The sequence below is a fragment of the Ambystoma mexicanum genome, chromosome 3p (assembly GCF_040938575.1).
Source record: "Ambystoma mexicanum isolate Mex_15411 chromosome 3p, UKY_AmexF1_1, whole genome shotgun sequence".
NCBI classification, from domain to species: Eukaryota; Metazoa; Chordata; class Amphibia; order Caudata; family Ambystomatidae; genus Ambystoma; species Ambystoma mexicanum.
The window spans coordinates 1181792890-1181818916 of NC_090925.1; the positions used below are offsets into that span (position 1 = coordinate 1181792890).

Consider the following 26027-nt stretch of genomic DNA (forward strand, 5'->3'; position numbering starts at 1 on the left):
GAGAGTGCTCAACAAACATGGATTGTGTCTTCGTACTTTGAGAGACTGAATAATGTACCCCACAACGGCATAGTGAAGACATTTTAAAGGCACTGTCATAATGGTGCTACGTGCCCACAAAATGGTAAAGGCTAAAAAAGTATGTGAGTGCCTGGGCATATGATAGCTGTGCCTGGAAAAATGCCTATTTAATACATATACACAACCCAGAACTGTTAGCTTTGCCAATGTTGTTTTTTTAATAGGACTTCAGTTAAAGGACACACATCCAAGCCTGGATGGCCCAGCACCAGCCTGGATGGCCCAGCACCAGCTATGTCTGAACGACGATAAGACGGAGCTACTTATCCTGGGTACATCACAACGCCTGAACAAACTTGAGCCATCCTATCAGTCATTCATCATAGACGGCAACTCCATACAAGTCTCGAAAGACACTAAAACACTAGGCTTTTACCTGGATTCCACCTTATCCTTGTCAAGACAAACTAATGCAGTCAGGTCCACCTCTGCCCACACGTCCAAACTCATTTCAGCCTGCAGACCATTCCTCACCACCCACAATAGCGTCACACTAGCGAGATCACTTATCATGGCAAAAATAGATTACTGCAGTGCTCTATACTTAGACACCAGCCAGGAAAACCTGTCCAAACTCCAAACCACCCAGAACAATGCAATTCGAGCGGCCCTGAACATCCCTCGTAACCACCACATCCAAGAAACCAGAACTAGCCTAAAGTGGTTACCCGTGAAGCAGAGAATTTCCCTAAAAACGCTTGCCCTCACGCACAAATTCCTAGCCAACAAGGCTCCAATCTATCTCTGCAGTCGGCTTTCGCGCCACTCCACTCCCCGTCCACTAAGAACTGCTCAGACTCACTGCCTTACTATCCCTAGGTTTAAGCTCCAAAAAGCGGGAGGCACTAGCTTCCCTGTCCTAGCCTCCAAACTTTGGAACACCCTCCCCGTTGCCATTAGAGCTGAAGACATTTCAACACCTTCAAGAATAAAACCAAATCTTGGCTCTTTGACCAGCAATAGTTGTGTTAGACATCTTTCCTACTTACTCAGCCCGCCTGTTCCCCAGCACGATTTCCGGTCTGCTGCCTTCCCAACTACCTCAGGGATACTTCCTCTGCGGAGCCTAGGGACACTGTACCATGTGTAATATATGTAATGATTAAGATTGTTATTATGTTGTATTGGTATACTTTTATTGTAATCTATCTGCCTGTATGTTCTTTTCTTGCAACCCTATACAAATTGCACCCTGATGCCCCCGGGCCTGATGGTCTGCGCATTATAAATAAACAAATACAAATACTCCTTTTAAGGTTTTTTAAGGCACACTTGTTTAACACATGATTATTTCACCAATAGTACATGCATTGCTGCAATAAAGCCATGTAATCTCTGAAGACTATTTTGAATTAACAGTGGCGGACACTAACAGGACACAGCTTGATGTTACTGCTCAAAAAGGTTGTCTCAAAGAGATCCTCAGTTTGCAGGGACAGGTTGTGCATAGAAATGCCATAGGGATTTGCATGATAATGGGCAGTCAATGGGTGGGTAAATCACCAAACAACACCCACAAGCCATGTGCCTCTCTCCACACCCCCTGCACCTTCAAGCTGTACTCCAATGCAAATATGTTGGACTATAGGTGGGCTTTAGTACAACATAATTGCAAAATCTAAAGAATTTAAATTGACTATGGAAAAAGGGAGCTTGTAGTCCACTTTTGTTCTGTTTTGTTTTGTTTCTGAAAGAGTTCTTGCTACCATTAAAAATAAAGATTAGAAACCTAATCTGAGTCCTCTTAACCTGTCATAAAGTAGCATTTATATATATATATATATATTTCAGCCCCTATACTGCGCTCTGCCTCATTATTGAGCTGGTGCTGTTGGGCTAGAGCGGGCTGGGCTCTAAAAATTGCAAAAGGGTGTCAGGAAAAAGGTACAGGTAAGCAGATGAACAACACCTCCAACTTTAGCCAAAACTTGCCCAAGCACTCACGACCATTTACTAAGTTAAAAATTATTTTCCTTTATTTTATCAAAAGTTGTGCAAAACATCATAAAAAGCATACATAGCAATACCTGGTCAGACCAGATATAAGGCACTACTCACCCCAACGGGTGGAAAAACGCCACGCATTCCGCTCGACTCGCGAGCTTCCTCAGGCTTGTAGTTGTTCCCAACTAGTGTGTTCTCGTGTTTATATTAACTCATAGGCCATGTCAAGTGCTCCTCCCAACTGTTACTCATGCGTCACATGATACACAGTTCAGATTTTACTGAAAAAGAACTCTATGGTTCTGCATGACGGGGAATCCGCCATCTTGGAGTGACTAAGGTCTATTAGACCGTAAGTGTAAATATATGAAGATAAAATACTAATAAATTATTTTAAATTTGAACAAGCGCATGTAGATAGCAGAAACAGGGGGAGTCAAACATGCCATGCCTGAGCGAGAAAAAATGTATATGTTGGAGGTGTTGTTCATCTGCCTACCTGTACCTTTTTCCTGATGCCCTTTTGCAATATATATATATTTTTTTTATTTACTTGATTCAATTTACAAGACATTTTTACAAAGAAATAAGCTTTTTGTATCCTTTTCTCATCTTATCGTATGTCCAATCCGACTTAAAGTTCCTAAGCATTAAACAAGGTAATTTTTTTTAATAGGTAATTTAAAAAGAAAGAAGGAAGGAAGGAAGGAAGGAAGGAAGGAAGGAAGGAAGGAAGGAAGGAAGGAAGGAAGGAAGGAAGGAAGGAAGGAAGGAAGGAAGGAAGGAAGGAAGGAAGGAAGGAAGGAAGGAAGGAAGGAAGGCCGGGGTATGGGTACACCTCAAATCTGGTCTTTAACTCTCAGTCCAGTCTCATTCGCAGTCTTGCAGTTTCAAGTGCAGAAAGACTTGGGAGACCGCAATCACATGTGAAATGTTATCACCCTCTATTAATCTATTCCACCAGTCTTCTTCTCCACATGTTGTCGATTCTATGAATATGTGTTCCAAATGCGTGCTTCTCAGGTTCGACAAATTAGTACATGACAGTAAAAGATGCCGAAGTGTCTCAATTTGGTCTTCCTTTTTACAAAAACGGCAATCATTTTCCTTATCGCTCTGATCTCATTTATATATATATATATATATATATATATATACATATATATATATATATATATATATATATATATATATATATATATATATATATATTTCAGTGAAAAAACTTTGTTAAAGGGATGTTATGGTTAAGTTGTGGTACTAAAAACCTATGAAATTCATTTAAAACAACCTTGTTAAATGGATGTTATGGTTTTAAGTAAACCCGAAAAACCCTAGAATTTCACCAGTCATGGTAAGCTAAGCAACCATAAATAGCGCCACAACCATACACTGCTAAGACTAACACCCATGACATAAAAGATGACATCACAAATGTCATTCATGACATCACTGATAACATTACATATCTTATTCCCCCTTCTTTTTTGTTCACTAACATATGTAGGCCAGGTGTTTTTTTTCAGTAACAGTCAGGAAGTAAAAATGCAAATGATACTATGTTTGTATATTTTACTCTTTTTTTATGTACTTACACTACTTTCCTTAGAATTCACTCGCATTTTACAACACATAAATATAAAGGAATAAGCAGCTTTGAGATGCAGCAGTCATGTCTGTGCATGAACTTAAATAGGCAGGTTATGAACACTTTCTGGTAATTCTGCTGTTTTTTGCTTACTTTACTTTCCTTGTATATACTCATATTTCTATGCATTGTGGTCTTTTTATATTTTATGTGTACTACTACAATGATGCAGTAAAGAAGGTATTGTTAGGTAGTTAGTATATGTGTCACAGTGCACAAAATGCTAAAGAAAAGGATTCATCATGCTACTATCCAACATAATAGGGTATTGAATGTGCAGCTGTGTGGTGCATGCTCCAGAGAATGCCCACATTCCTATACAAGTTCATTCATGTACTGGAAAGAAGTCAGTAACACAATGATGTTTACAGCAATGCATGACCTAATGAACTATTTGGCAAATGATAGTTCTTCCAATGATTGTTTGACTTTTTTATGTCAACATTATAAACACAATCTTTGTAGAGACTTCACATAAGAACTAAATGCAGATGTAAAGTCATTTGTGATGTCATCTTTGATGTCATGGGTATTAGTCTTAGCAGTGCATGGTGGTGGTGCAAGTTATGGTGGCTTAGCTTACCATAACTGGCGAATTTCTAGCGTTTTTCGGTTTTACTTAAAACCATAACATCCATTTAACAAGGTTTTTTCACTGAATTTCATAGGTTTTTAGTAGCACAACTTAACCATAACGTCCCTTTGACGAAGTTTTTTCACTGAATTTCATAGGTTTTTTGTAGCACAACTTAACCATAACACCCTCTTAAAAAAGATTTTTTCACTGTATATAGATATAGATATCATGAATTTGAAAGGTTTTTAGTAGGATTCCCTTGGTTTAAATACATGTAAATTAGAACATACTGTACCCCCTGACCTATGCTTGTGGTTCTGATGTCTACTGACCATACTCATGTCCGCGGATGGACTTGGTCAACATCAACACTATGCAAAAACTCATGGGGTATCTTACATTGTCCTGTCATGCAATAAAAACACTGAACATGTTCAAAGAGCAGCATATAAATGCATTACATAAAAAAAGAAGTTCAAACTTTATATGTAAGACAGCAACTGTCAGGATTCCGACTGTGCCTAATGCAGGTTTGGGGCATTTGGTACACACCACGCACAAAGAGCAACATCCTGGGCTAGGGAAGAACAGGCAGTGGTCCAAGCATCTGTATTTTAGGACTTTGTTGTGCCCTATTTGTAGAATGCAAGCCTGGAGGCAGCAGAATGCAGCATTTCGACATCAGGACCAAGAAAGACTTCAATACCCAGCATGCTCGCGCCTTCGCGAGCAAAAGAACTGCTTCGGGACAACGCCCGAGGACCAGCGCATGCGCGCGACGCGCGCAAGGATCCCTGCTTGTGCTAAAGGAGTTTGACCAGAGAAGACGTGCAGATCGAGGGCTCCTGCAGGCAGCGACCCGCGGGGCCAAACCCCGCCTGTGAATACTGCAGGCCCCGCGCACCATGACAGATAAGTGCATTCCTTTCTTGGGCTAAACTAATGTGAACAAGCGACCGCTAACGGAACGCTTACAAAGAATAACAGATACTTCCAGCGTGCATCTGGAACACGCTGGTTGGGATTCAGCGTTGGGTGCACACGTCGGGAGTGGGGTGAAGCCTCGCACTGGAAGAGATTCCAAAGTCCGTCTTGGCGGAACTTTCACCCGGTGCCAATTAGTTTGTGTGAAGTAACACGGCCTGACTATACTCGGAACAAATGAATGTGTGATTGTGCTGTGTGAGGAAACACGGTTGTTGACATTACACTCACACCTGTTTTTGGTTTTCTTGTAGCAGCGCTCCGCTGTAGTGTACAGCAGGAACTCGTATCGCGCCGTAGTGTTACGGCAAGAACTGGGGCAAGCTGCATACCTCTCAGCTGCATCACACGAAGCTAAGTGTCTCTTGAGTTATTCTATTACTGTGTATAGTAATACTTGTTCTAGGGGTGTCTGTGTGAACAGCTCAAGAAGCGTGATAGGAACGCTTCTACCAGAGTAACGTACTATGTGCATCAATCACCATTGTGTATAGCGTGAGACCCAACAGGATTCAGCGTTGGGTGCACACGTCGGGAGTGGGGTGAAGCCTAGCACTGGAAGAGATTCCAAAGTCCGTCTTGGCGGAACGTTCACCTGGTGCCAATTAGTTTGTGTGAAGTAACACGGCCTGACTATACTCGGAACGAATGAATGTGTGATTGTGCCGTGTGAGGAAACACGGTTGTTGACATTACATTCACACCTGTTTTTGGTTTTCTTGTAGCGGCGCTCCGCTGTAGTGTACAGCAGGAACTCGTATCGCGCCGTAGTGTTACGGCAAGAACTGGGGCAAGCCCATACCTCTCAGCTGCATCACACGAAGCTAAGTCTCTCTTGAGTTATTCTATTACTGTGTATAGTAATACTTGTTCTAGGGGTGTCTGTGTGAACAGCTCAAGAAGCGTGATAGGAACGCTTCTACCAGAGTAACGTACTATGTGCATCAATCACCATTGTGTATAGCGTGAGACCCAACAGGTCTCTGAGGTTCTTGCTGAGTGTAAGAGTGAGTGTAAGGGCGGAGTGCCATCGATCTCAGGAACCCCACAGGGGACAGCAAGACGGACCTTTCCCTATAATCCCCTTTACCTACCATTCCCTTATCCCTTCTTCCCGGTTACCCTAACTTCCCCCTACCTATCCAATCCAGCGGACCCTAACCCTCTTTCCCCGGCGGGTTACGGAAGCCTGAGTTTATTACCAAGCCAGGCACCAAGACCCAACGGGGAGGCAGGTGAACGTGCTACCTCCGCGCAAGGTTGAGTGTCTGACAGCAACAGTCCAATTACATAGCATATGGAACATAATGGAACATACCAAAACAAATAATAATAACATATGCCTCCAGCAGAATTACCTCACAGAAACTGCACAGCAAATATCAACACCACACCTACAAAGCAGTGACAGCAAAACTAAAAAACAAACTGATCACCACCCTCTAACTGATGCAGAGTCAAAAATGCATTACTGCCATGGGTGTGCTCAAGCCCTAGGCTCTTGAGTGCATGGCCAATGCCCCACGGCCTTCGGTCATGCACCCAATAGTCTAGGCCTTGAACACACCCACCGCAATGTAATGCCACTATACATGTCACCATGTCACCAACCACCACAAGCCACATACACACCACTGCCACCACCAATCCTAGTCAACCTGCGCACTGCAATGGAGCTATGCAGTGAAAAATCAAAAAGTTACCATAATCTATCCTATGCACTTTCGTTCACCTACTATGGTCTTACCCACTTCCATTCACAAAGTATTGTGTCACTCTCAACCTAACCACATAATGTTCACAACATTGGCCCTACTCCAATCAATGTGCACACACCAGACTATGCATGCACCACCCACTACCTGATGCAGAGTCAAACATGCATTACTGCAGTGGGTGTGATATGATATAATGATATGATATGTCTTTATTACGCGCCTATACACAAGTGTTTCAAGGTGCGGCGTGGCAAGGGAGGGGGAACAGAGGGAAGACAGACAACTATCCTACTAGGCTAGGTGTCATTCAGATTGCACAAGTGCATGGGAATGGGGAAGGGGGAAAGTGCAGGGGGGGACAATGCAATACTTGGGATAATAGGATAAATAACAATAAGTGAAGTGTTTCAATAAACAAGTGTTTCAAGGCGCGGAGAGGCAAAGGGGGGGAGAACAGAGGGAAGACAGACACATATCCTACTAGGCTAAGTGTCATTCAGATCGTGCAAGTGCATGGGAATGGGGATGGGAGAAAGTGCAGGGGGGATAATGCAGTACATGGGATAATAGAATAAATAACAATAAGAGAAAGTACGGCCAGCAGGTGGCAAGTGCAAGGGTAAGTGCAGACATCACGTGTCAAGTGCTGGTAGTGGGACTGTGGGGATACAGATAAAACAGTGCCCAAGTGCAGGGGTTGCCAGGAAGGCTGTGCAGGTGTGTGGCGGGGGAGGAACCTGGGCCCAAGCGCAGAGGGTGGTCAGGTAACCACTGCAGATTCAGTTTCAACCAAGAGGTCAGCAGGGGAGAGGAGGAGAAATAGCAGAGGCAAATAGAAAGGTTTTGAGGTGCTTCAGGAACCGGACATGGTTCTGCTCAAGTTTCTGTTTCGGCCATCCACCCAATAGTCTAATCCTTCAGCACACCAACCGCAATGTAATGCAAGCATGCATGCCACCATGTGCCCTACTACCGCAATCCACACACATGGCACAGCCACCCGCACTCCCACCCAACCTATGTCATGTGCAATTCACTCCCCTTCTGGAAATCATCTGACAACACTGCCATACTTGCCCACATTCTGTGACCAAAATGATGTAGGAGTTTTCAAGTTTCAAAATGAATTCACATAATAATGACATCACGAGAAAATACAAAACATACAGTGTTGGCACCATTGAATTTACAACCAATCAAACAGCACAACATGGAATGATGTTCAATTGTTAAACATGTACATTTCTGAATGGTAAGTTAAAATGGTTGTGGAACACATTGTGCATGTGCTACAGCAGCAGAAGTGAGTACAAAATTGTGTATTTCCCCACTCTTGTGTGTGGAGAACATCCCAGCAGTCTGCATAAATGCTCACATGCTTCTGTTTACAATACACCTTCCGACCTGTGGCTGGGGACAAATTTCACCGGCATGGTCCATAGTCCTTGTGGTGTTATGCATGAGAAAACGACCTTGGCAGTAGGAAAAATCTGTGTCACTGCATTCAGCAACCTCTTCAGGTGACAGATTAAACTTTCACACGACATGTAACCCAAATGTAGACTTCGATAGTGCACCACGACAAAATCAACGTTTGTGATGGATCCCACATATCTGCAAAGGCGAACCATCCCTCCTAAACGGCACTGACAGCCCCACAGAGCGTCCACTCCTTCCAACCGGAAATTACCAGCAACGCTTCTTTGCACACAACACCTGTGCAGATGGCGCACAAACGTATAACCGACGATAAGCACTGTGCTTCTCTCCATCTCTACCAACCTCACGACACAGTATTGGTGAAAAAAGCTACCGTCCCTTCCTGTCAACTACACCCTAAACACCTGATTGCCTAATTCACAGAGTTCCCTTTCCATGCCAACCATGCTCATAATGGCAGGATGTGGCACACGCGCTTAGCCAGCTACAGCGAGGGCCACGCCCCAGTAAATGAGACACAATACTTTTTCCCTTTCCACTGGCATTTTTCCAGCACTCACTCATTGGGTGCTCTGAAAGTTTCACACACGCATGTTACACCACTCCATATTTACCCTTCAAAACTCTCAATGCACATCGCGTTTGCTTCCAAAGCACCTCCACCAGAAACATCTGCTAAAGAAACCACGATTTCAGCATCTACAAAGATCCTGAGCGGTACCCAGCACACCTTTGGCCATGCACACATCAGTCTAGCCCTTGCCCACACCCAGCACAACACTATGGGTCCATGCATGCGACCATGTGTGCAGCTAACATTATCCACAAACGTAACATAAGTAGCAGCACTTCTACTCAACTCCCCCACACCATAACACAGCCATCCAAGAAAACATGTTACAGTTAGCAGAATCCACAAACATACCACAACCTCTGCCACCCCTACCCACTGCCATTCACAAAGTATTGTGTCACTGCCAACCTAACATCAACATCGTCGCAACATTGGGCCTACTACAACAAATCTGCACACAGCACACTAACCAAGCACATATAAGCTGCACTTCAACCATACCCTCTTCCATACTCAAAATATACAAACACGTCACCCTGTAGCCACACTGCACAACTTCTCACTGCACCATCTCCAGCATACACCAAATACTGTAGCATATTCCAATTTTCACCACAACCATGGAACGAATAATACACAATTTATTTTTCTTCTCTGTGCGTCCTCTACATCCTCCCCTGCACCGTTTTTTGTCTCTTTGCTCTTAATATAAGGGATACCATTCTCTGATGATTTTTGATAGAAACAATTGGTTTTGCCTTAGAATTATAACATAACTTGCTGAAAGAATATCTTGTCATACGCCCTGAGATCGACCAATCTTTTTGGGTCGAAACACGTGTCGGCGTGATGTATGTGCTTTTGCCGTGATGTATGTGCTTTTCACACCCATAAAATATTTGTGATACATGAGTGTTCACCTTATCCATAAATTATGTCTGTAGAAATCATGAATTAACATGTATGATGACTATGATAACTGTTAAACTGTATGAATAATAATACAGCCAAACATGTCTATTGAATATATCAATTGTTAATCTGTATGAACTATAATACAGAGGTTCAAATAACTACCTTGGCTATAGAACCTTTCTTTTATAGGCAATGAGTGTATGGTAGTGCGCAGCCTGCAAGGTCAATTCTCACTTCATATATGTTTACTACTTAGGCGGTAGTGGAAAATCGCCTAACTGACCACACGACTGCAGCCACTTTTCAAAACTAATTTTATATATCCTAGATGTGCACAAACCCACCTTAAGGGGCTTTCTGTTTCCACAAATCTATTCAGTTTTGGTTAGTTTGGCCCCAAGGGTTGCTGCGCAATATCCACTAGTTTACAGTTAAGTTATCAGTATTGCTTTTTGCATTTCTTCTGAAATGGCGGACTATTTAAAAAACAGAGCAGAAGATAGCGCTGCCCTCTTTGCACCCAGAGGTACTGATACAAACCCTTTTAAGAATCATCTAAACGCAACTTAAACCCTGGCACAAAAATGTATTAAACTTGAAAGGCTGTGCAAAAAAAAAAATAATAATAAATATTGGGAGCAAGTCTCGCTTAAAAACTACATCCAACAAAATATTATTCCCAGGGGTTTGAGGATTCTAATATTTCCAGACCTCACTCATAAAGATGATCAGAAATTAGCAACAGACTGGGAAGCCAACATTACAACAAGCTCTGAAAATATGTTAAAGATACTAGTTATACACGCTGAACAAGAGCATGCTTGGGTCACCACTGAAATAGATTGAATTAAAACAGAAATTATGGAAATGCAAAATCCAACTAGTACCAAGGATAAAAACTTTGACAAAATGTACCAGCTATTAGGAGAATATCAGGATGAAATCAAACTTCGGAGATTTAGAAAATTTTATAGGGATGAGAAAGATTATCTGAAAGATAGAGTATATACCTACCAGCCAAATATGACGGAGACCAATCCTTAATCACCACACCAACAGTGTCGCCTGTAACATCAGACACAGACTCTGAACCTGAAATAGCTGAAAATCTTGGAGTACAAGAACCCACAATGTCAATTTTGGGGCCCTGGGCACGGACATCTTTCGGGGCCCCCCTCCACCAAATGAATTAAGGGATCAAGAAAATTGCCCCCTAACCCCCAGCCGTCACGCTCACAACCTATAGGTTGATAGGCTGTCTCGCAGCATAATGAGCATGTTTATTCCCATTAAGTCTGTTTACCCTCTTTATTCTTGCTCTAATCAGAATGATAAACAAGTAGCATTTGAAGACCAACATTAGCAGCCTACAAAGATGTTACTGTTCTAGTACATACAGGATACTTTTTATCAATAACATCTAGGAATTTATTGTATTTGTTGGTAGCGCCCAGACCCGGAGGTATCACAGCACTAAGTTACAGTGTCAGGCCTCGACGGTCACAGTAGGCACAAGCATACATTATAGAAGGTGAGACATGAGGACATGGATAGTTCTGTTACATTGTTACATCATAAATAGTGAGTCATGTTAAGAGCAGATCGGCAACTATATAATTACAGGTATTCGTTAAACAGCGCAGTTGTCACTTTCTTGCGGAACAGAGCATAGGAAGGTTTGTCTTGGGAGGTGCTGCAGGAGAGTGTTCCACAGTGTGGGAGCGATGGTGGTGAAGCAGGAGCCCCGAGCTCTCTTTCTGGCAAATCTAGGTATGTTCAAGGCAGAGGTGATGCATGAACAGAGGTTGTGCATGTTATATTTTCTGATGATGTGATCAGTGAGGTGGGGGCAGTGTTATGTAGGCAATGGTAGGTGATGGCAAGGAGTTTAAAGTCGATGCAGGATTTGAGGCAAAGCCAATGTGCCCCCTGTCTGATGTGAGAGATGTAGTCAGGCCCAGACAGCTCTGAGGGCGTTATTCTGGAGCAGTGGAAGTTTATTGATGTTTTTGGAGGAGGTCCCTGCTAGGATAGCATTGCAATAATAAAGTTTGCTACCTATGATGGCTCTCGCTAGGGTGAGACAGTATTTAGAGGTGAGGAATTTCCTTGAGAGGTTAGTGAGTTTGGTAGAGTAGGCTGCCGAAGATGCAATAGTTTTGCCATGTTTTTGCATGTTAAGTTCAGCGTCCAAGTAAACGGCTAGTGTTTTAACATGGGCAGACACAGGAATGGTGATCCCATCTATGCAACAGGAAGAGAAGGCGGGCCTGAGGAGTTTGAGGCAGTGTGCAGAGCCTACAATGAGGAGCTTGGTTTTACCATAATTCAGGCAGAGATGATGGGAGGCCATCCAGGCCTGTATGATGCTGAAGACATGATTTATGTTGGTGCAGTCAAGCTCATGGTCGCCAGTAATTTTGAGGAGGACTTGTGTATCATCGGTAAAGTTGGTGATCATTGGCAACACTGGTGTATGTGATGTTGAGGCTGTCAAGGTGGTCAAAGAGGGATTTGGTATAACTGTTGTAAAGAGTGGGGGAGAGGCAGGAGCCCTGAAGGACACCGTAGACAAAATCTATGGGGTCCGCGGATTTGTGGCCGCAAATACACTTGTGGATCGGCCAGACAAAAAGGATTGGATCCAAAGGCTGGCCTCTGGGGCGAGGTGGAAGGTGGTGATGAGGTGTCTGCACAGGATTTTGTGATCTACGAGTCAAAAAGTTGCAGAGAGCTCTAGAAGTAGGAGGATAGCAAGTTCCCCATTATCCCTGATGAGGTCCAACTGAATCTTAAGATCAAGGAGGGCAGATTCAGTTCTATGTCTAGATCTAAAGCCTGATTGGCGGGTACCTAGTAGGTTATGGCTTTCCAGATGTAATTGCAGTTGTGAATAGGCCGTGCAGTCCAGGATTTGGAGGAGATGTGGAATGGTGGTAACAGGATGCTAGTTTGTGGAGATGGTGTGTTCTAGAGAAGGTTTCTTCGGGAGGGGAATGACCCATGCTTCTTTGATGGCACAGGGAATTGAGTTGGACTTGAAGGACACATTGATAAAGCTAGCTATGGCAAGGGCCAGGGGCTCTGCGCACATTTTGACAATGTGGAAGCTATACAGCCTGTAGTATTAATGCAGGACCGTATGTAAAAGGTACATTTAACCCATAATAGACAGAGACCTCACATTAGCTTCCTCACAGAATTCAAATGTGCTCATGCATGAATAGAGGAGACCCATTGGAAGGAAGAAGAAAGCTATTCATACCGTAGCATTCATAGTGGATAGTGGATGCATATTAGAAGTGGGATATGGTTTTCAAATAGTGCTACCATTAGATATCAAAGGAACAAATAACTGTGGTGTGCAATATAAATATGCTCCCTATTTAAGTGGAAGCAACCCTATAGCCAGGGAAACCATGAATAAGTATTTTATGAAGATCATACCATGAGAAGGAAATCCCTCTGAAGAGCTGACAATTTCGAAAGGTTTATGGAGTGGCAATATAGAGAGGTTAAGCAATACAAGATTAAATGAGATGCCCAGGATCACACATTGGTTAAGGGGTAAAGGGGTGAAGCTGGGATTTGTGCCAACTCTGCAATTTTTGCATTTGAACACTTTCTTTTCCAGTTCTTACCATGAACTAAAACAATCTCATTTTATAAAAACGGACTTGGAAAGTACACACATCGCATTACCAAACATGACAATTTTTAAACAAAATATTATAGAAGGGTGTTATGCAAAACGGGAATTATTTTAGCTTTTTTCTCTCCATCATCAAGGGAAGTATATAAATACCAGCATAACAATCGATGTGATTTATAACATTTAATCTGGGTTTGTCTTTTGTCATTTCAATGCTTTAAATACTTACAAAACAATGGCTTGTGACATTTGCATTTATGAACTTGCATAAAAAAACCTTTGACTTTTACCAAAAAGCAAACCGTTTTTGTGTCAAACAAGCAGACCTTAAAACATGCTTGCCTGAGGTCTGCAACATTTGGTCCGCTCTTTTCTGTCTACCAACCCTTCCACCCAAATGGCCTACATAAGAAGACAGATCAAGTAATGGGCTAAACGATACCAGCAGCACGCAAGAAGGCAAACCTCACAGAAGACAGCACAGTAATGTAACATATATTAGATGATATGACCAGGATCACTGTATCGTCTGCTGGCAAATCCAGGATACAAGCATGAATACTTTTGTTCCATAGTCATGAATTTGGATACTCATTCACCTCTTGAACTAACAGTTTATGCCATTGTTGGAGGCAATTTCCTAGGTTTTACAGTACTCCATCTGAACAAACCAATTTCTAGACCTTCACCATATAGATATGTTTGTTTTTATAGCAACCCCTCTCTGGTGCATGAACATTGCTGATAATAGCAGATGTTGTTCTGCAAAACCAAGTACATATGCAGGAAGGTTTAGAAACTTCAGACATAGGAAAGGCTCAGCCAGCCTTGCTGGAATGTGATATTCTAATTTTGCATATGAACACATATCTTTGCAACGGGTGCTTCACACACTGAGCTAACTTCTGAACCATTGTGGCACTCAATTTATCAATATGCATTTCACCATTGCCTATTGCACACAATCAACTTTAATTCCCACAGGAGGGAAAGAATGCTACAGAGTTGTGCCATAAGGAACAGACAAACTATGTGTACCACAGTGAACACAGAAAGCAATACATGATGAATTAATGAAGGCAGAATTTACTTGTGAAAACAGAAAGGCAATGGGTTTAGAGCCACAGCAGCACCCCATAAAATATCCTGACTTGTGCTATTTAAGACTGGCAAAGAATGGAATCTTACTTCTTCAGATCAGGCAGTCCTGTGGGGCCCCCTCCAAGGTGAGGCCCTGGGCAAGTGTCCCTTTTGCCCTCCCATAAAAACATCTCTGCTGTGCAGGCACATACTCCAAGTGAGCTTCACTGAAGGGAGGTGGTGCGACAATGGTCATTAGGAGGCACAACACCCTCCTGTACTGTATGATGATCTCATAGGGGATACATATTTCTACATATTTCTAATATGATTTCTCGGTCATTGTCATTGGGCCTCATTACGAGGTGGGTGGTAAGGGATTACCGGCACCGGTAAGGACACCGGTGCCGGTAATCCCTTACCACCCTCTTCCGAGGTCTCTTAGCGGGTCCCTTCCTCAATGCCTGGTTTGGCCAGGCATTATGGAAGGGACCCGTTAAGGTACTTCAGAGCTAATAACGGGCCCACTATTAGCTGGCCCGTTATTAGCTCCATCCCCAATCCCATTGAGCCCTATGGGGGCTCGAATGGGAATGGGGAATGGTTCCCGGAATGTGGATTTACCGGGTCCTCCAAGGTTGAAATGAGCTGGTAAGTCCCTTTTCCGGGAACACGGACCCGGAATGCGGTAAGGGGGTAGCATTGGTGCTAATAGCGCCATGGCTACCTCCTACCTTGTAATGAGGCCCATTGTCTTCGAAAGGTTCTGCATCAGTTATTTCTTTGAGGGGTAGAGTGGTTTTGATGTATAATGCACTATGCTACTGGCACCCTTCCCTGTCTGTTCCGAGGACAACCACTCTCTTTGCAGACACCAGCAATCCTTGTAAGTCTAGGGATAATATTGTGCCTGCTACCAATTCTGGGGACACTAGAGGGTGGAACATGAAATCGGTTGGCGCTCTCCAGCAGGCTTTTGCAATTTGTGGCATTGCTTCTATCAGCACTGTTATGCCGTAGATGAACATGTCTGGGTCAACGGGTATGCCTCACACTACTACATCATGTGCAATGGCGTGTATTATGACCATTGCTCTCATTGCGCAAATTCCTAGTGTGGCGCAGACAATGCCATAATCAGTAAATGAGATTGTCACGTTCAACCTGATAAGCAGGCCCCTGCCCAGCAATTTGACAGGAGAGCTCTCAGAATACAATAGGGGAGCATGCACCACTTTCCCTCCTACTTTTACATCCAAATCTTTAGTATATGGAACTGTTGAAATAGCCCCAGAGAATCCCTGCGTGTCGAGAGTTTTTCCAGATAACCTTCACTGATGCAGGAATTCTCAGCATCGTAATCAACCATAAAAATGAATTGCTTGTTTCCTATCTCTGCCCCCACCAAGGGTTCCACTTCTGGGTTGAGGGTCATCGACCTGACTGGACACGCAAGTGCTCTCTGTGTGCTGTCCTAGTCAGGGTATGTATTTGTCCCTGGAAATGAGAAGGGGTTTCCCCCACCACTGTTACGCCTTGGAACGGTGCAACTGTGCCACTGGATGTTCCATTAAAGGGGTTCATGTTTCCTGTCTGCTGGAAATTGTTGTGAGGCACATATTGTTGCATTGTTTGTTGTTGCTGCTGTGAGGAGGGCCTGCTATCTGTGGGGGCAAGTGTGTGTATGCCTGGTGTATTTTGTAGGGCATAGAGGTCAATCTGGGAGTCAGTCCTTGAGGTGCCCCTTGAGGTGGTTTAAGATAATTTTGTTGACCATAACTGTACCCCATCCCCTATCTGATTCTACACTCGCTTGAAAAATGTCCCACTTCCCACTGTTCCAACATTACCCCATTCATCCTCCCCTCAGGTCCCATTCCTCTGAACACCCATCCCCTTGATCCTCTCTACCCAGCTAGCCCTCGCTGTGGTCCTCCTTGCCACTGCTGGCCAGGGTATGTGTGTTTCTACACCACTGTGCTTGACTTCCTTCTGACCACACTGCAGCTATTCTGGCGTTTGTGGAATTATGGGTGTACTCTGCCACCTCTGTCTGTGCTGTCGTTGATACTGATACCTCCACAGCTACTTTAGCTAATTTGTTTTGTTCTAGTTTGGCTTCCTCTGCTTGTCTCCTCTGAGTCTTGTCCCTGTCACGTTATTTTATTTGTCTGCAATGGTGTACTATTATGCTCTGTATGTCCGGCCATCCCATCGCCTCGACACCCAAAATTTTGTCTAGTGTCTTCTGCAATTCTTCTGTAGGCCCTATTTAACAATGAAGTAGAAAAAGGGTATTGATTGGTCTCATGCGTTACCCATCTCTGCCCTCCATATCTTTTGAACCTTAACAATGAATTGAACACCATCTTCGTCATAGCCCATAGTACATTGCATGATAGATTGTAAGTCTGGCGTGCCAGGAAATGCTTGCCGCAGCGCTACACATAATTTTGCTTGAATCTTATTAAAGGATGCTCCATCGTGTGCATTGTTTCCTGGGGTTACTCCTGGGTAACCCGCTTTTGCCCACACATCAGCAGCCAGATCTCAGATAGTAGCTACCAATGGGATTTTGATATATCCTACTGCTAGGGGCTCTCCTGCTGTCTGCTTTTCAAATGCATAGGTCCATTTACCCGCAACCGCCGTAAGTGTCGGGAGCACTTTTATTAGATTGTTTTCGTCCATTTGTGCCCATGGGACATAGTGAGGCCTGCCTGTCCCATTATGTGTGAGAGACATTTGCAGTTATGCTTTGCTTCCCTCACTCTTTTTCACACTTCCCTTTTTCCCTGCTACCACCATCTGGTCAAACCTACTCCTTATCCTTCCATTGCATAAACTTGCCAGCCTAGGAGTTGGTTCAGGTGCTTGTTCTGTCTCCTCATCCTCGTCATCCTCAAACTCATTGAATGTACTCCACCCATCAGCATTGTGATATCTAGGCTGTCCGCTGGTTCACTTCCCTCTCTCTCCATTTCCACATGCACATTTTTTATGGGTGTATTATCTATCCTGAATAGGAAGTCTCCTGCCTTCCATCCATCTGTTGCCTGTTCAACCTGCCTGTCAGTTTTGACTTCATTTTGTGCAGTTTGCAGTCTCTTCAATTTTGCTCTTGCTTTGGCCAGTACCAGCTCTAAATCTCTCTTATCGACATTGGCATGTCCTGGGACAACTGGAGGGGAGACGTATGGGGGCAGTGGGACTGTCTCTAGTGTGGATACATACGTCATGTTCATTTAGTCTACCGTAGCAGGATGCCGGTGGGTATATCCCTCTCTGCTTTGTCGCTGCCCTACCCTCCCTTCCTGGGCAACTGCCCTTTCATGCGGTTGTATCCATTCTCTCCCTTACACTCTTCAGGATCCTCAAACATCCCGCAGAGGTCTAATATTTTCTTCTTTCTTTGTAATTGCTTTCCCTTATATTTGGCTGTTAGAAATATGGACATATGTTCTAGCATACTCTTACTGTGGGAGCTGTGCTCTGGCCACCAGCGGGGCATCCCCCCTCCTCTTGTTACCATTACCCACTGCTTATGGTACTTCTCTACTCTGTCTCGATATAGGAGTAGGGCCTTACACGTATACTCTACCAGTGTTTCTCCTCCCATGGTGGTGGTAGTTGCACCTCTGCTAACCTTACGCTTGTACTAGCGCGCTGCATACAGTGTTACAGTTTGTCAAAAAACACAATCAATCTTCACCCCCTCATCAATTTTCATCTCCTCCCTTCTGTCGAGAAATTCAAAAAATGTTCTCCACCCCTTCTTTCTCTTCACACTGTAGCTCACACACTCTACACACTCAAATACACCACTAATTAGACATTGCCCCTCCTGTGCCTCAACTCTACACAATAAAAACACCAAGAAAACAACTGAAAATAACAAACTAAAATAACAACTACTATTTCTGAGCCCTCTAATTTTGCAGGGTTCCTATAGATTTCTTTTTCCTTCTTTATACAGTATGAGTGATGCTACCTTCTCCCCTCACTCGGGGATGCTCCTTGCCATTCCATTTTCCTTTCCTTAATATTCTCCTCAAACAATTAATACAAACAAAAAATAAAACAATCCACATGCATGCCACACCTACAATTTCATTAGCTATGTGATCACACTGTTCACACTCTCCCATACATCTATCCCCTAATTGTTATCCCTTGCAAAGGTATGTTGACGTGTGGCTTGAGTTCACCCAAACTTCTCCATCAAGGGGTTCTAACAACACCAGCCTACATTTCTCCTCTGAGACATGCCTTTCTCCAAAGATCAGACAGGAATTCTGCAAAGCTGGCTCCTGTACGGCCACTGTGAAATATGCGTTTTGTGACTGGTGGTTGTAGCTGTGCACGGCCCCATTGGAGAGGCTGCCTGGACACCACTGCAGGTATGGGGCACTGGGATCACATCGGGGGGATGCCAAATGAAGACAAGCCTACATACACTTATGCCAGAAAAAATACAACCCTCTATAGAAAAAAGGCCAAGAGATTTTTGCAAGGATAACAAGTTTTAATCAGACATAAAATAAGTATGCCAGCAAAGAACTCTGCTGCCCAGGAACTTTCTCTCGAAAAATGGTACATGCAGAATGTTATAAGGAAAAACATTGTCACCAATGATGCACACATATACAGTAAAAACCTGTGTGGCTGGTTGTTGAGACCTTATACATGGGCGGCCTGCTCCATATGGAGAGACCAGGCTTCTATTGGTCCGAGCCCCATCTGCCCATCTTCTATCACGTGGTGTCTGCTGGGCTCATCATCTCTAGGGAACCAGGGTGGAGTTTTCAATTAGTTACAATGTGAGACAATGCTACTCTATCATTATGGCGTGCACCTGGGAGGCTCGGGACTGGCACAGGAGGAAGTTTCAGATCGAGCTGACCCACACATTGTTCACTCATTTAGTATTGTACTATCCGCACCCAAGGCTTCCACCCTCGCTTTGGAGTGTAATGTATTCAAGCCTGTACCTCGTATTTCGAAGTTTGTCATTATGAATCTTTGTGTCCTTTTAGGTATTTTATGACGATTGGGTTCATCGTTGGGGGTCTGGGGTCACCTACTATTGCAGAATTCTTGGATCTTGGCCTGGGACAGTTGTCTGTGTCATAACGCATGGTGGGCTGGGTGGGGGTTGTAGGTCTGCTTTTGGCCTGGCTGCGATAAACATGAACTGTGATGCGCCTGGTACTGTGTGATTCGCCTGGTACTGTCCAACTGCCTTGCAGGGCCATTCCGTCTTGGGATAACACGTATTAGCAACAGTTATGAAATAAAGGGACGTTTCTATGGGAGCTAGCAGCATGGGTCTCTATCTGCAGCTTGGGCCTGTCCAGGCTTCCTTGTTGGGTCTGTGTTTACCGCGGTCTGACTGCTCACCATAACTATAAAAATTGTCCTTACTTATATTTGCACACTAAGTCTAAGCATCTATTTTTCATATAATATCGTATTTGTGCAGGGTTTCTTAGCACACCCTCCTCCCCCATGGTACATCGTGAGTGTAGTTATGGGATTTGCCTTACTCTAAAGTTCCTAGGGGGGTGGGAGAGTTCATTTCCTTCCCAACAGTACCAAGGAATCATTGTGTGGTCATACCTGGTTGACTTTATGGCCCCGCACTTCTTAGAAGACTGCTGGCAATACACAGATTTCACATATACATATGGTTCGGCCATAGCCCTTATCCCAGCTCGATAAAGTTCCTGTCCTGGTGACAAAGACATCCTGTCTTGTATTGTGTTGCGCAGGGCTCTCTACCTTGCCCTCTTTGATTCTTTCTTCATCCCATTCCTCTTTCTTCCCTCATAACTTCCTATAACTTCTCAAGTCATGTTCATGCCGACGATACACACATTTACTTTCAATTTTCTTCATTCACTGATTCACTTTGTTCTACTGCTTCCCACTGTCTCAGTGCTGTACAACTCTGGATGTCTACCCACTGTCTTCACCTCAGCCCCTGCAAAATGGAAATCCATTTTCCGAGCGTCTACTTTACTCACGCCATCCCTGCTCCTTCGCTCCTTCGTCCCTCCAATTCTCTGCCTCTGCTCCTAATCTGGGAATGATCTTTGATCCTTCTCTATCATTCGCCCTACGTATCTCTGGCACTGCCCACACTTGTTTCTGTTTAATATTCACTGTGCTCGCCCTTTATCATTTCACACCACCAAGCTTCTTTTTACATCTCTCATCTTTCCTCGTATTATTCTTCGGATCTCCTCCCTTGTCTCCCTTCCTCTCATCTTGCTCCTCTCCATTCTGAATCCAATTTTGCTCTATGTCTTTTATGGTCACTTTATTCATGCATCACTCCCTCCTTCTTGTGTTGCTCACTTTTAACTTTTAACGCTCATCTTCTTTTTCACTTATTGTTTAAAAGGGCATACATGGTCATGAACCACGCTATCTCTCATCTCTTCCTACGTCCATTCGTGTTCTCTTTGTTCTCAAAACCAATTCTTAATTACCACTCCTAAGCCCCCCTGCGCATCATCCTGTTTCCACTCCTTTTTACTTCTGGCTTCAAAGCATTGGGACTCTCTGCCTCTCCCTCTTTGTTCACCATCCTCTCTTGACGTTTTTCGCATGCAATTTAAAGTTCATCTTCTGTCTGCTCTTACCAGCAATTAAGTTACTTTTGTACTGCAAACCAAACATTTCTCCCCACACTGGGCGCTTAGTACCTTGAACCTTGCAGTAAAAAAAAATAAAAATACACCCCGGCGCGTTTCTGTCAATGTCAAGGCAGCTGTTAGCCTGTCCAATAGTTACAATCGGCCAATGCATGTCTCCCCAGCTTTGGGAACTGGGTAGTAACTTATTCGGTGCTCCTGTCCCTTTAAGAGCTTTAAGGAATGCCGTCCAAGAGAGGAGTCTACAGCAGGACAGGCATAAAGAGGCGCACTGCATACAGCGGAGACAGAGTCTGAAGTCCCTGAAGCTGGAGCGTGTCAGTGCAATTGTGGTTGCAGTTGCTGACAGCAAATCAAAGCCAACACATAGATTCGTTTGTGACTCTACAAAACAAGCCGATGAATGGATTTACAGCAATAAAGGATGAGCAGTTTTCAACTAGACGATTTTGTGGCTGGATGGGTTGGAGGTGAGCGACCTTTTAGTTGAAGTGATTGCATATGTATTTCCCTGCCATTATTGGGCCCCATATCGCCGTGGCAGCCTATGTTTCATCTGGCTGTTCGCTTGCTAAGCAAGCAGACACGTTTTGCAACGCATCGTCCTTGCCATTGAATCGATGTTCTGTTGAGCTCAGCGACACTCTTTTCACCTTCTCCGTAGGTGCTGCTGGCGTTATTGTTGGACACCCACTGGATACAGTCAAGGTAGGAATCGCGCTGTGTGTTCTGGGTGTGATGGTGGCCGCGGCAGGCGTTGGCGGTGTTGGTTTGGAGGGGCGTTAAACTCGTTATGCAGGTCCGAGCTAATGTGCAAAGGCGTCTACGGGAGTGTGACTGCAGACCTCTGCGGGGGGCCGGGCTGGCTTTTTTTATGAATATGAAATCTGATCTTTGGGATCGGGCTTGGACTCTGCAGGGGGGGTGGGCTTCGGGGCTCATTCCAATGAGATGTAATTTGAGGAAGCTGCTTGTGGCGGCTCGCGGGACGCTGCCTTGGGATCCCCGGAGCTAATAAGTGCAGGCACCGGCATTTCTGAGGGTTGCTTCCTGAATGAAGAACCCAAGTACCGGTTAGAGACTGGACAGGACTTTCTAGCTGTGCTGCTGTGCTGTCACAGCGGCTAGATAACACACGCCTACTGCGCAATGTCTACTATGCACTTTTTTGTGGCGGTTGCTGCATAATGTCTCCTTTGCACTTTCTTGTGGATACACAGGTAATTGTTTAACTAGTCGGTTGGTACAAGGCTCTGTTGCAGAAATGGCAAGCACTGGTGCAAGGGCAGTTTCTAGACAATGTTGCGCCCAGTGCCCAACACCCCAATATGCCCCCTCCTCCACCTCTCCCACGTCTCACCCACCTTGCTCTACTATTACTAAACTCCCTCTTTAACACTATGCACTCATTGCCATTTAAATAACATGTTATTGACTTGTACTACACATGAATTATTCGACCACAAAGTATAACACAATTCGAAACAGGACTTAATTTTCATTACCCCATGTTTATGTTAAATATTACCTAAATAACGGGTACTCCCGGTCAGACCTGCTTACGTTTGTGAATCAAACACCCCCAGGTTTTCTGCGCCCTGCGATGCGCGCACGCTTCACAGCACCAGTAAACGCACTATACATCTGTCCTGCCCAAAGTAAAGCGCGGACTTTCGTGCTTTTAATTTTGTTCATTAATTTGTTGTGACCTTTAAACTTGTGGATATCTTCCTACTAGATTGGTTGGACCACATCACGTTATGTAACATTCGGAAACACGACGTGCTCTATTGTTACTGGGGGAATACTATTATGTGCACTCGGAAAACTGGTTATGCTGGCTTCCCACCCCGGACTCAAACGCAAGATCCTAAGATTGAAATAATGACCACTTAGGACGACGAGACACAGGGCCACCGTTAATTCTTTCCTGCAAGGCCCTTGCGTGTGTCAGGTGTTTGCGCAGGGGAGCGTGAGAACTTCTTATGGCCATATTTTGAATTTTTGCATGACACATTGACAGGTATGCCGATGTCCATACGACCAGCGAGACTCCCGATGCAACGGTAGAACAGAGGTGCATCCTCCTCCATAGTCCCTTTCTCTGATAGCAGGCCAGAAGGGATGCGCTCTCTTTCCGGCGCCTTCTAAATGGGTGTTACTTTTGAATGATAACGCACTGGAAATCACTGCGTTGATTTAATATGCACATGGTTTCTCGCTGGGAGTAAGATGGGGCGGGGGGCAGGGGACTGTGACAGATAACTTGAATGTCAGATTCAAACGGTACACCATTCAAAGGAAGCTTACTCAATTGGCTGCAAAGCTTAGCGGGAGAGGGTTGCCCTCTTAACACACAATAATGGGTTCCTGTGCTCAGCTCTGTTCTCTTTCACACGTCAGAAATGTCCTGCATGGGTTGCCAGCTATCTGACCCTACTGCCCCCTACAGTGTTAACGTTTGAGGGTCCCACCTAGAACAGAAAAAATATCGCAACTCAGATAGCACAAAAAATAATGAGCAGCACGTTTACATGTTACATTGTTAGGGTGTGAGGAATTCGACAGTCCGCATGGTGGGCAGGGGCTCAAGTGGCCTTTTTCTAAATTTTTAATTAAATGGAATGATGGTAGACTGACCTCAGGAAAATGTGTGGGGCTAATCCACACACAGTTTCTTATGCTCAAATGATGGTAGACTGACCTAAGGAAAATGTGTGGGGCTAATCCACACACAGTTTCCTATGCTCAAACCACAACAAACAAATAGAGCCATGTTCTCCGGGCTGGACACCACCTACAGGCACAGTCCGCCCCTGTCATATTTAGTTGAAACAGCTAAGGTGGGTGCAATGTCAACCCAAACAATGGTTAGAACCAACCTTTCCCTTGCCATGGCCATCCTGATTAACTAACAAAGGCTCCATGCACACAACCTGCTCTTTTGTTAGGACCTGCAGCCGTTGGCAGTGATTATCATACCAACAGTGGGTATTTCAACAAGGCCAACATGGGGCCTGGCTACAGAGAATAACAAGGAGTGTCAGCCTGAAGCCAGATCCCATCTCTCAGTATCAATGACAGTGAACTGCCATGTCTGGGTATGGTGTTACAGTAGCCATCCCTCTAGGGGATTCCCATTCATAAGGTATGAGGATGTGGTTTGCAGGAGCCAAAGATTCTGGTCTCAGCAGCTTCAAGGCAGACCTGCCGCTTTAACAGGAACCACACCGGGAGGACCATTAATCAGAGAGACTCTTTGAACACAACAACAAGGAAGCTGGGTAGCACAAGGGAGTGAGCCCAGAGCTCTTTCTGTTGAGAGAAGGGTTCTGCCATGTTAGTTCTAGGGCACACCTTGTACCTGGTTTTACCCTTTTAGCTTTCCTGTTGCAAAGCACTCTGGTTATAAACTCATGCATACCGAAGATCGTTAGCACCGACGCCAGGATTGGTTCACTAAGGTAGGCTTAGCCTACATCAATCACTGTGGCCCACTTGCCTTTAAAAGAGTGTTAAGAGCCTCTTTTGGCAGATCATCTGAAGCCTCACAAGAAGTGAGAAAAAATAACTCTGCCTTGGACCCTGGCTGAAGGTACAGTATGCCTTACAGCTTCTGCCATTGAAGGAAGGCCAGTATAATCAAAGAGGGAAGCAAGATCCCGTCCCTAAACTTCTCCCTTATGGTAATTGAGTGGGGTTTCCAGATGTACCCCTTATCTGCCAACTCTGAATGTTTTGGTGCACATGGGATACAATGGACCTCATTATGAGTCATCCGGTCCAGAAAGAACGGTGGTGGTAAACCCGCCACTACCGTTCTTTCCGGGCCGGCTGATCTCGAGTTCTGCAGGCGGGAGGTGTCACTTCCACCAGTCTGACCTGGCAGGTTTAACACCACCCACCTGCAGGCGGACATGGAAACACCGGCACCATTACAACATGGTGACAGTGTTTCGGGGACTTACAGAATTCCCCCTCCGGAATTCCGGGGTCACCGCGGTCGTAATGCCCTGGTAATTCCGGGAATCACGGAGGTGGAATGGTAATACGAGTGAGGCCGTAACCTGCCGGTTTTTCCGGCTTGGTTACCGCCGGACTTGTAATGAGGCCCAATGTATCAATATGAGAGAGAGATATCAGAGAGGGAATGGTAGTGGCAATGTGAGTTAGTGAAAAAATGTGACCTTTCTGCAACAGGCCAGTGGTGGGAGTGCAGCTTTGCAGGTTGTTTTGCCTTGTAAAGCCTACTCCCTTGTTCCCAAGACTAATCAACTGCCCTATAAGTCCTACCTCCTTACACTTCGCACACATTTCCCACACCCCTACATATGACAGAAGCAGGCCTAGCCATTAGCACAATAACGCTAACTGCACATGACTAAACTCTTCTCATTAGCCCAATAACACTCTCCCAAAGTAGCAGCTAACCAGAACCAAGCACTGTAGTCTAGCGGATCTTGGGCACGTCTCTAGAATTACCATATTTCCAAGATTCTCTAGAAAAAACATAGCTAGCTAATTAGCACACAGGAACCAGGTACTTTTGACCTGTACCCATCAAAACCACAAGTTTTGCATCTGCCTCTCCCACTGTTCCACTAATGCCCAACCCGCCCCCTATTTCTTGCAGAATCTAGCACAGCGAGGCAACTAATAGTGGCAGATGGGCGCTATGCAGGAAAATATACAACACTAAAGCTTGTTTATATGTGCTGTTGAGCCCATTTTCTGGGACCCGGATAAATGTTTATA

At 44.5% G+C, this 26027-nt stretch overlaps 1 protein-coding gene across 8 annotated transcripts in view; it reads left to right on the forward strand.

The window, feature by feature from the left end:
- The first annotated feature begins 21520 nt into the window (after positions 1 to 21520).
- Positions 21521 to 26027, forward strand: part of SLC25A48 (solute carrier family 25 member 48) — a 317472-nt gene continuing 312965 nt past the window's right edge. For 5 of the 8 annotated variants that reach the window (XR_011304518.1, XR_011304520.1, XR_011304519.1 and 2 more), the window contains exons 1-2: positions 21521 to 21742; positions 21937 to 21980. Coding sequence is in view for 5 of the 8 variants with exons in the window: in XM_069652593.1 (XP_069508694.1) it covers positions 21697 to 21742; positions 21937 to 21980 (90 nt within the window). In the remaining 3 variants the exon portion in view is untranslated. The remainder of the gene's footprint in view (positions 21743 to 21936; positions 21981 to 26027) is intronic. The other 3 variants (XM_069652592.1, XM_069652597.1, XM_069652596.1) reach the window with 3 other exon arrangements.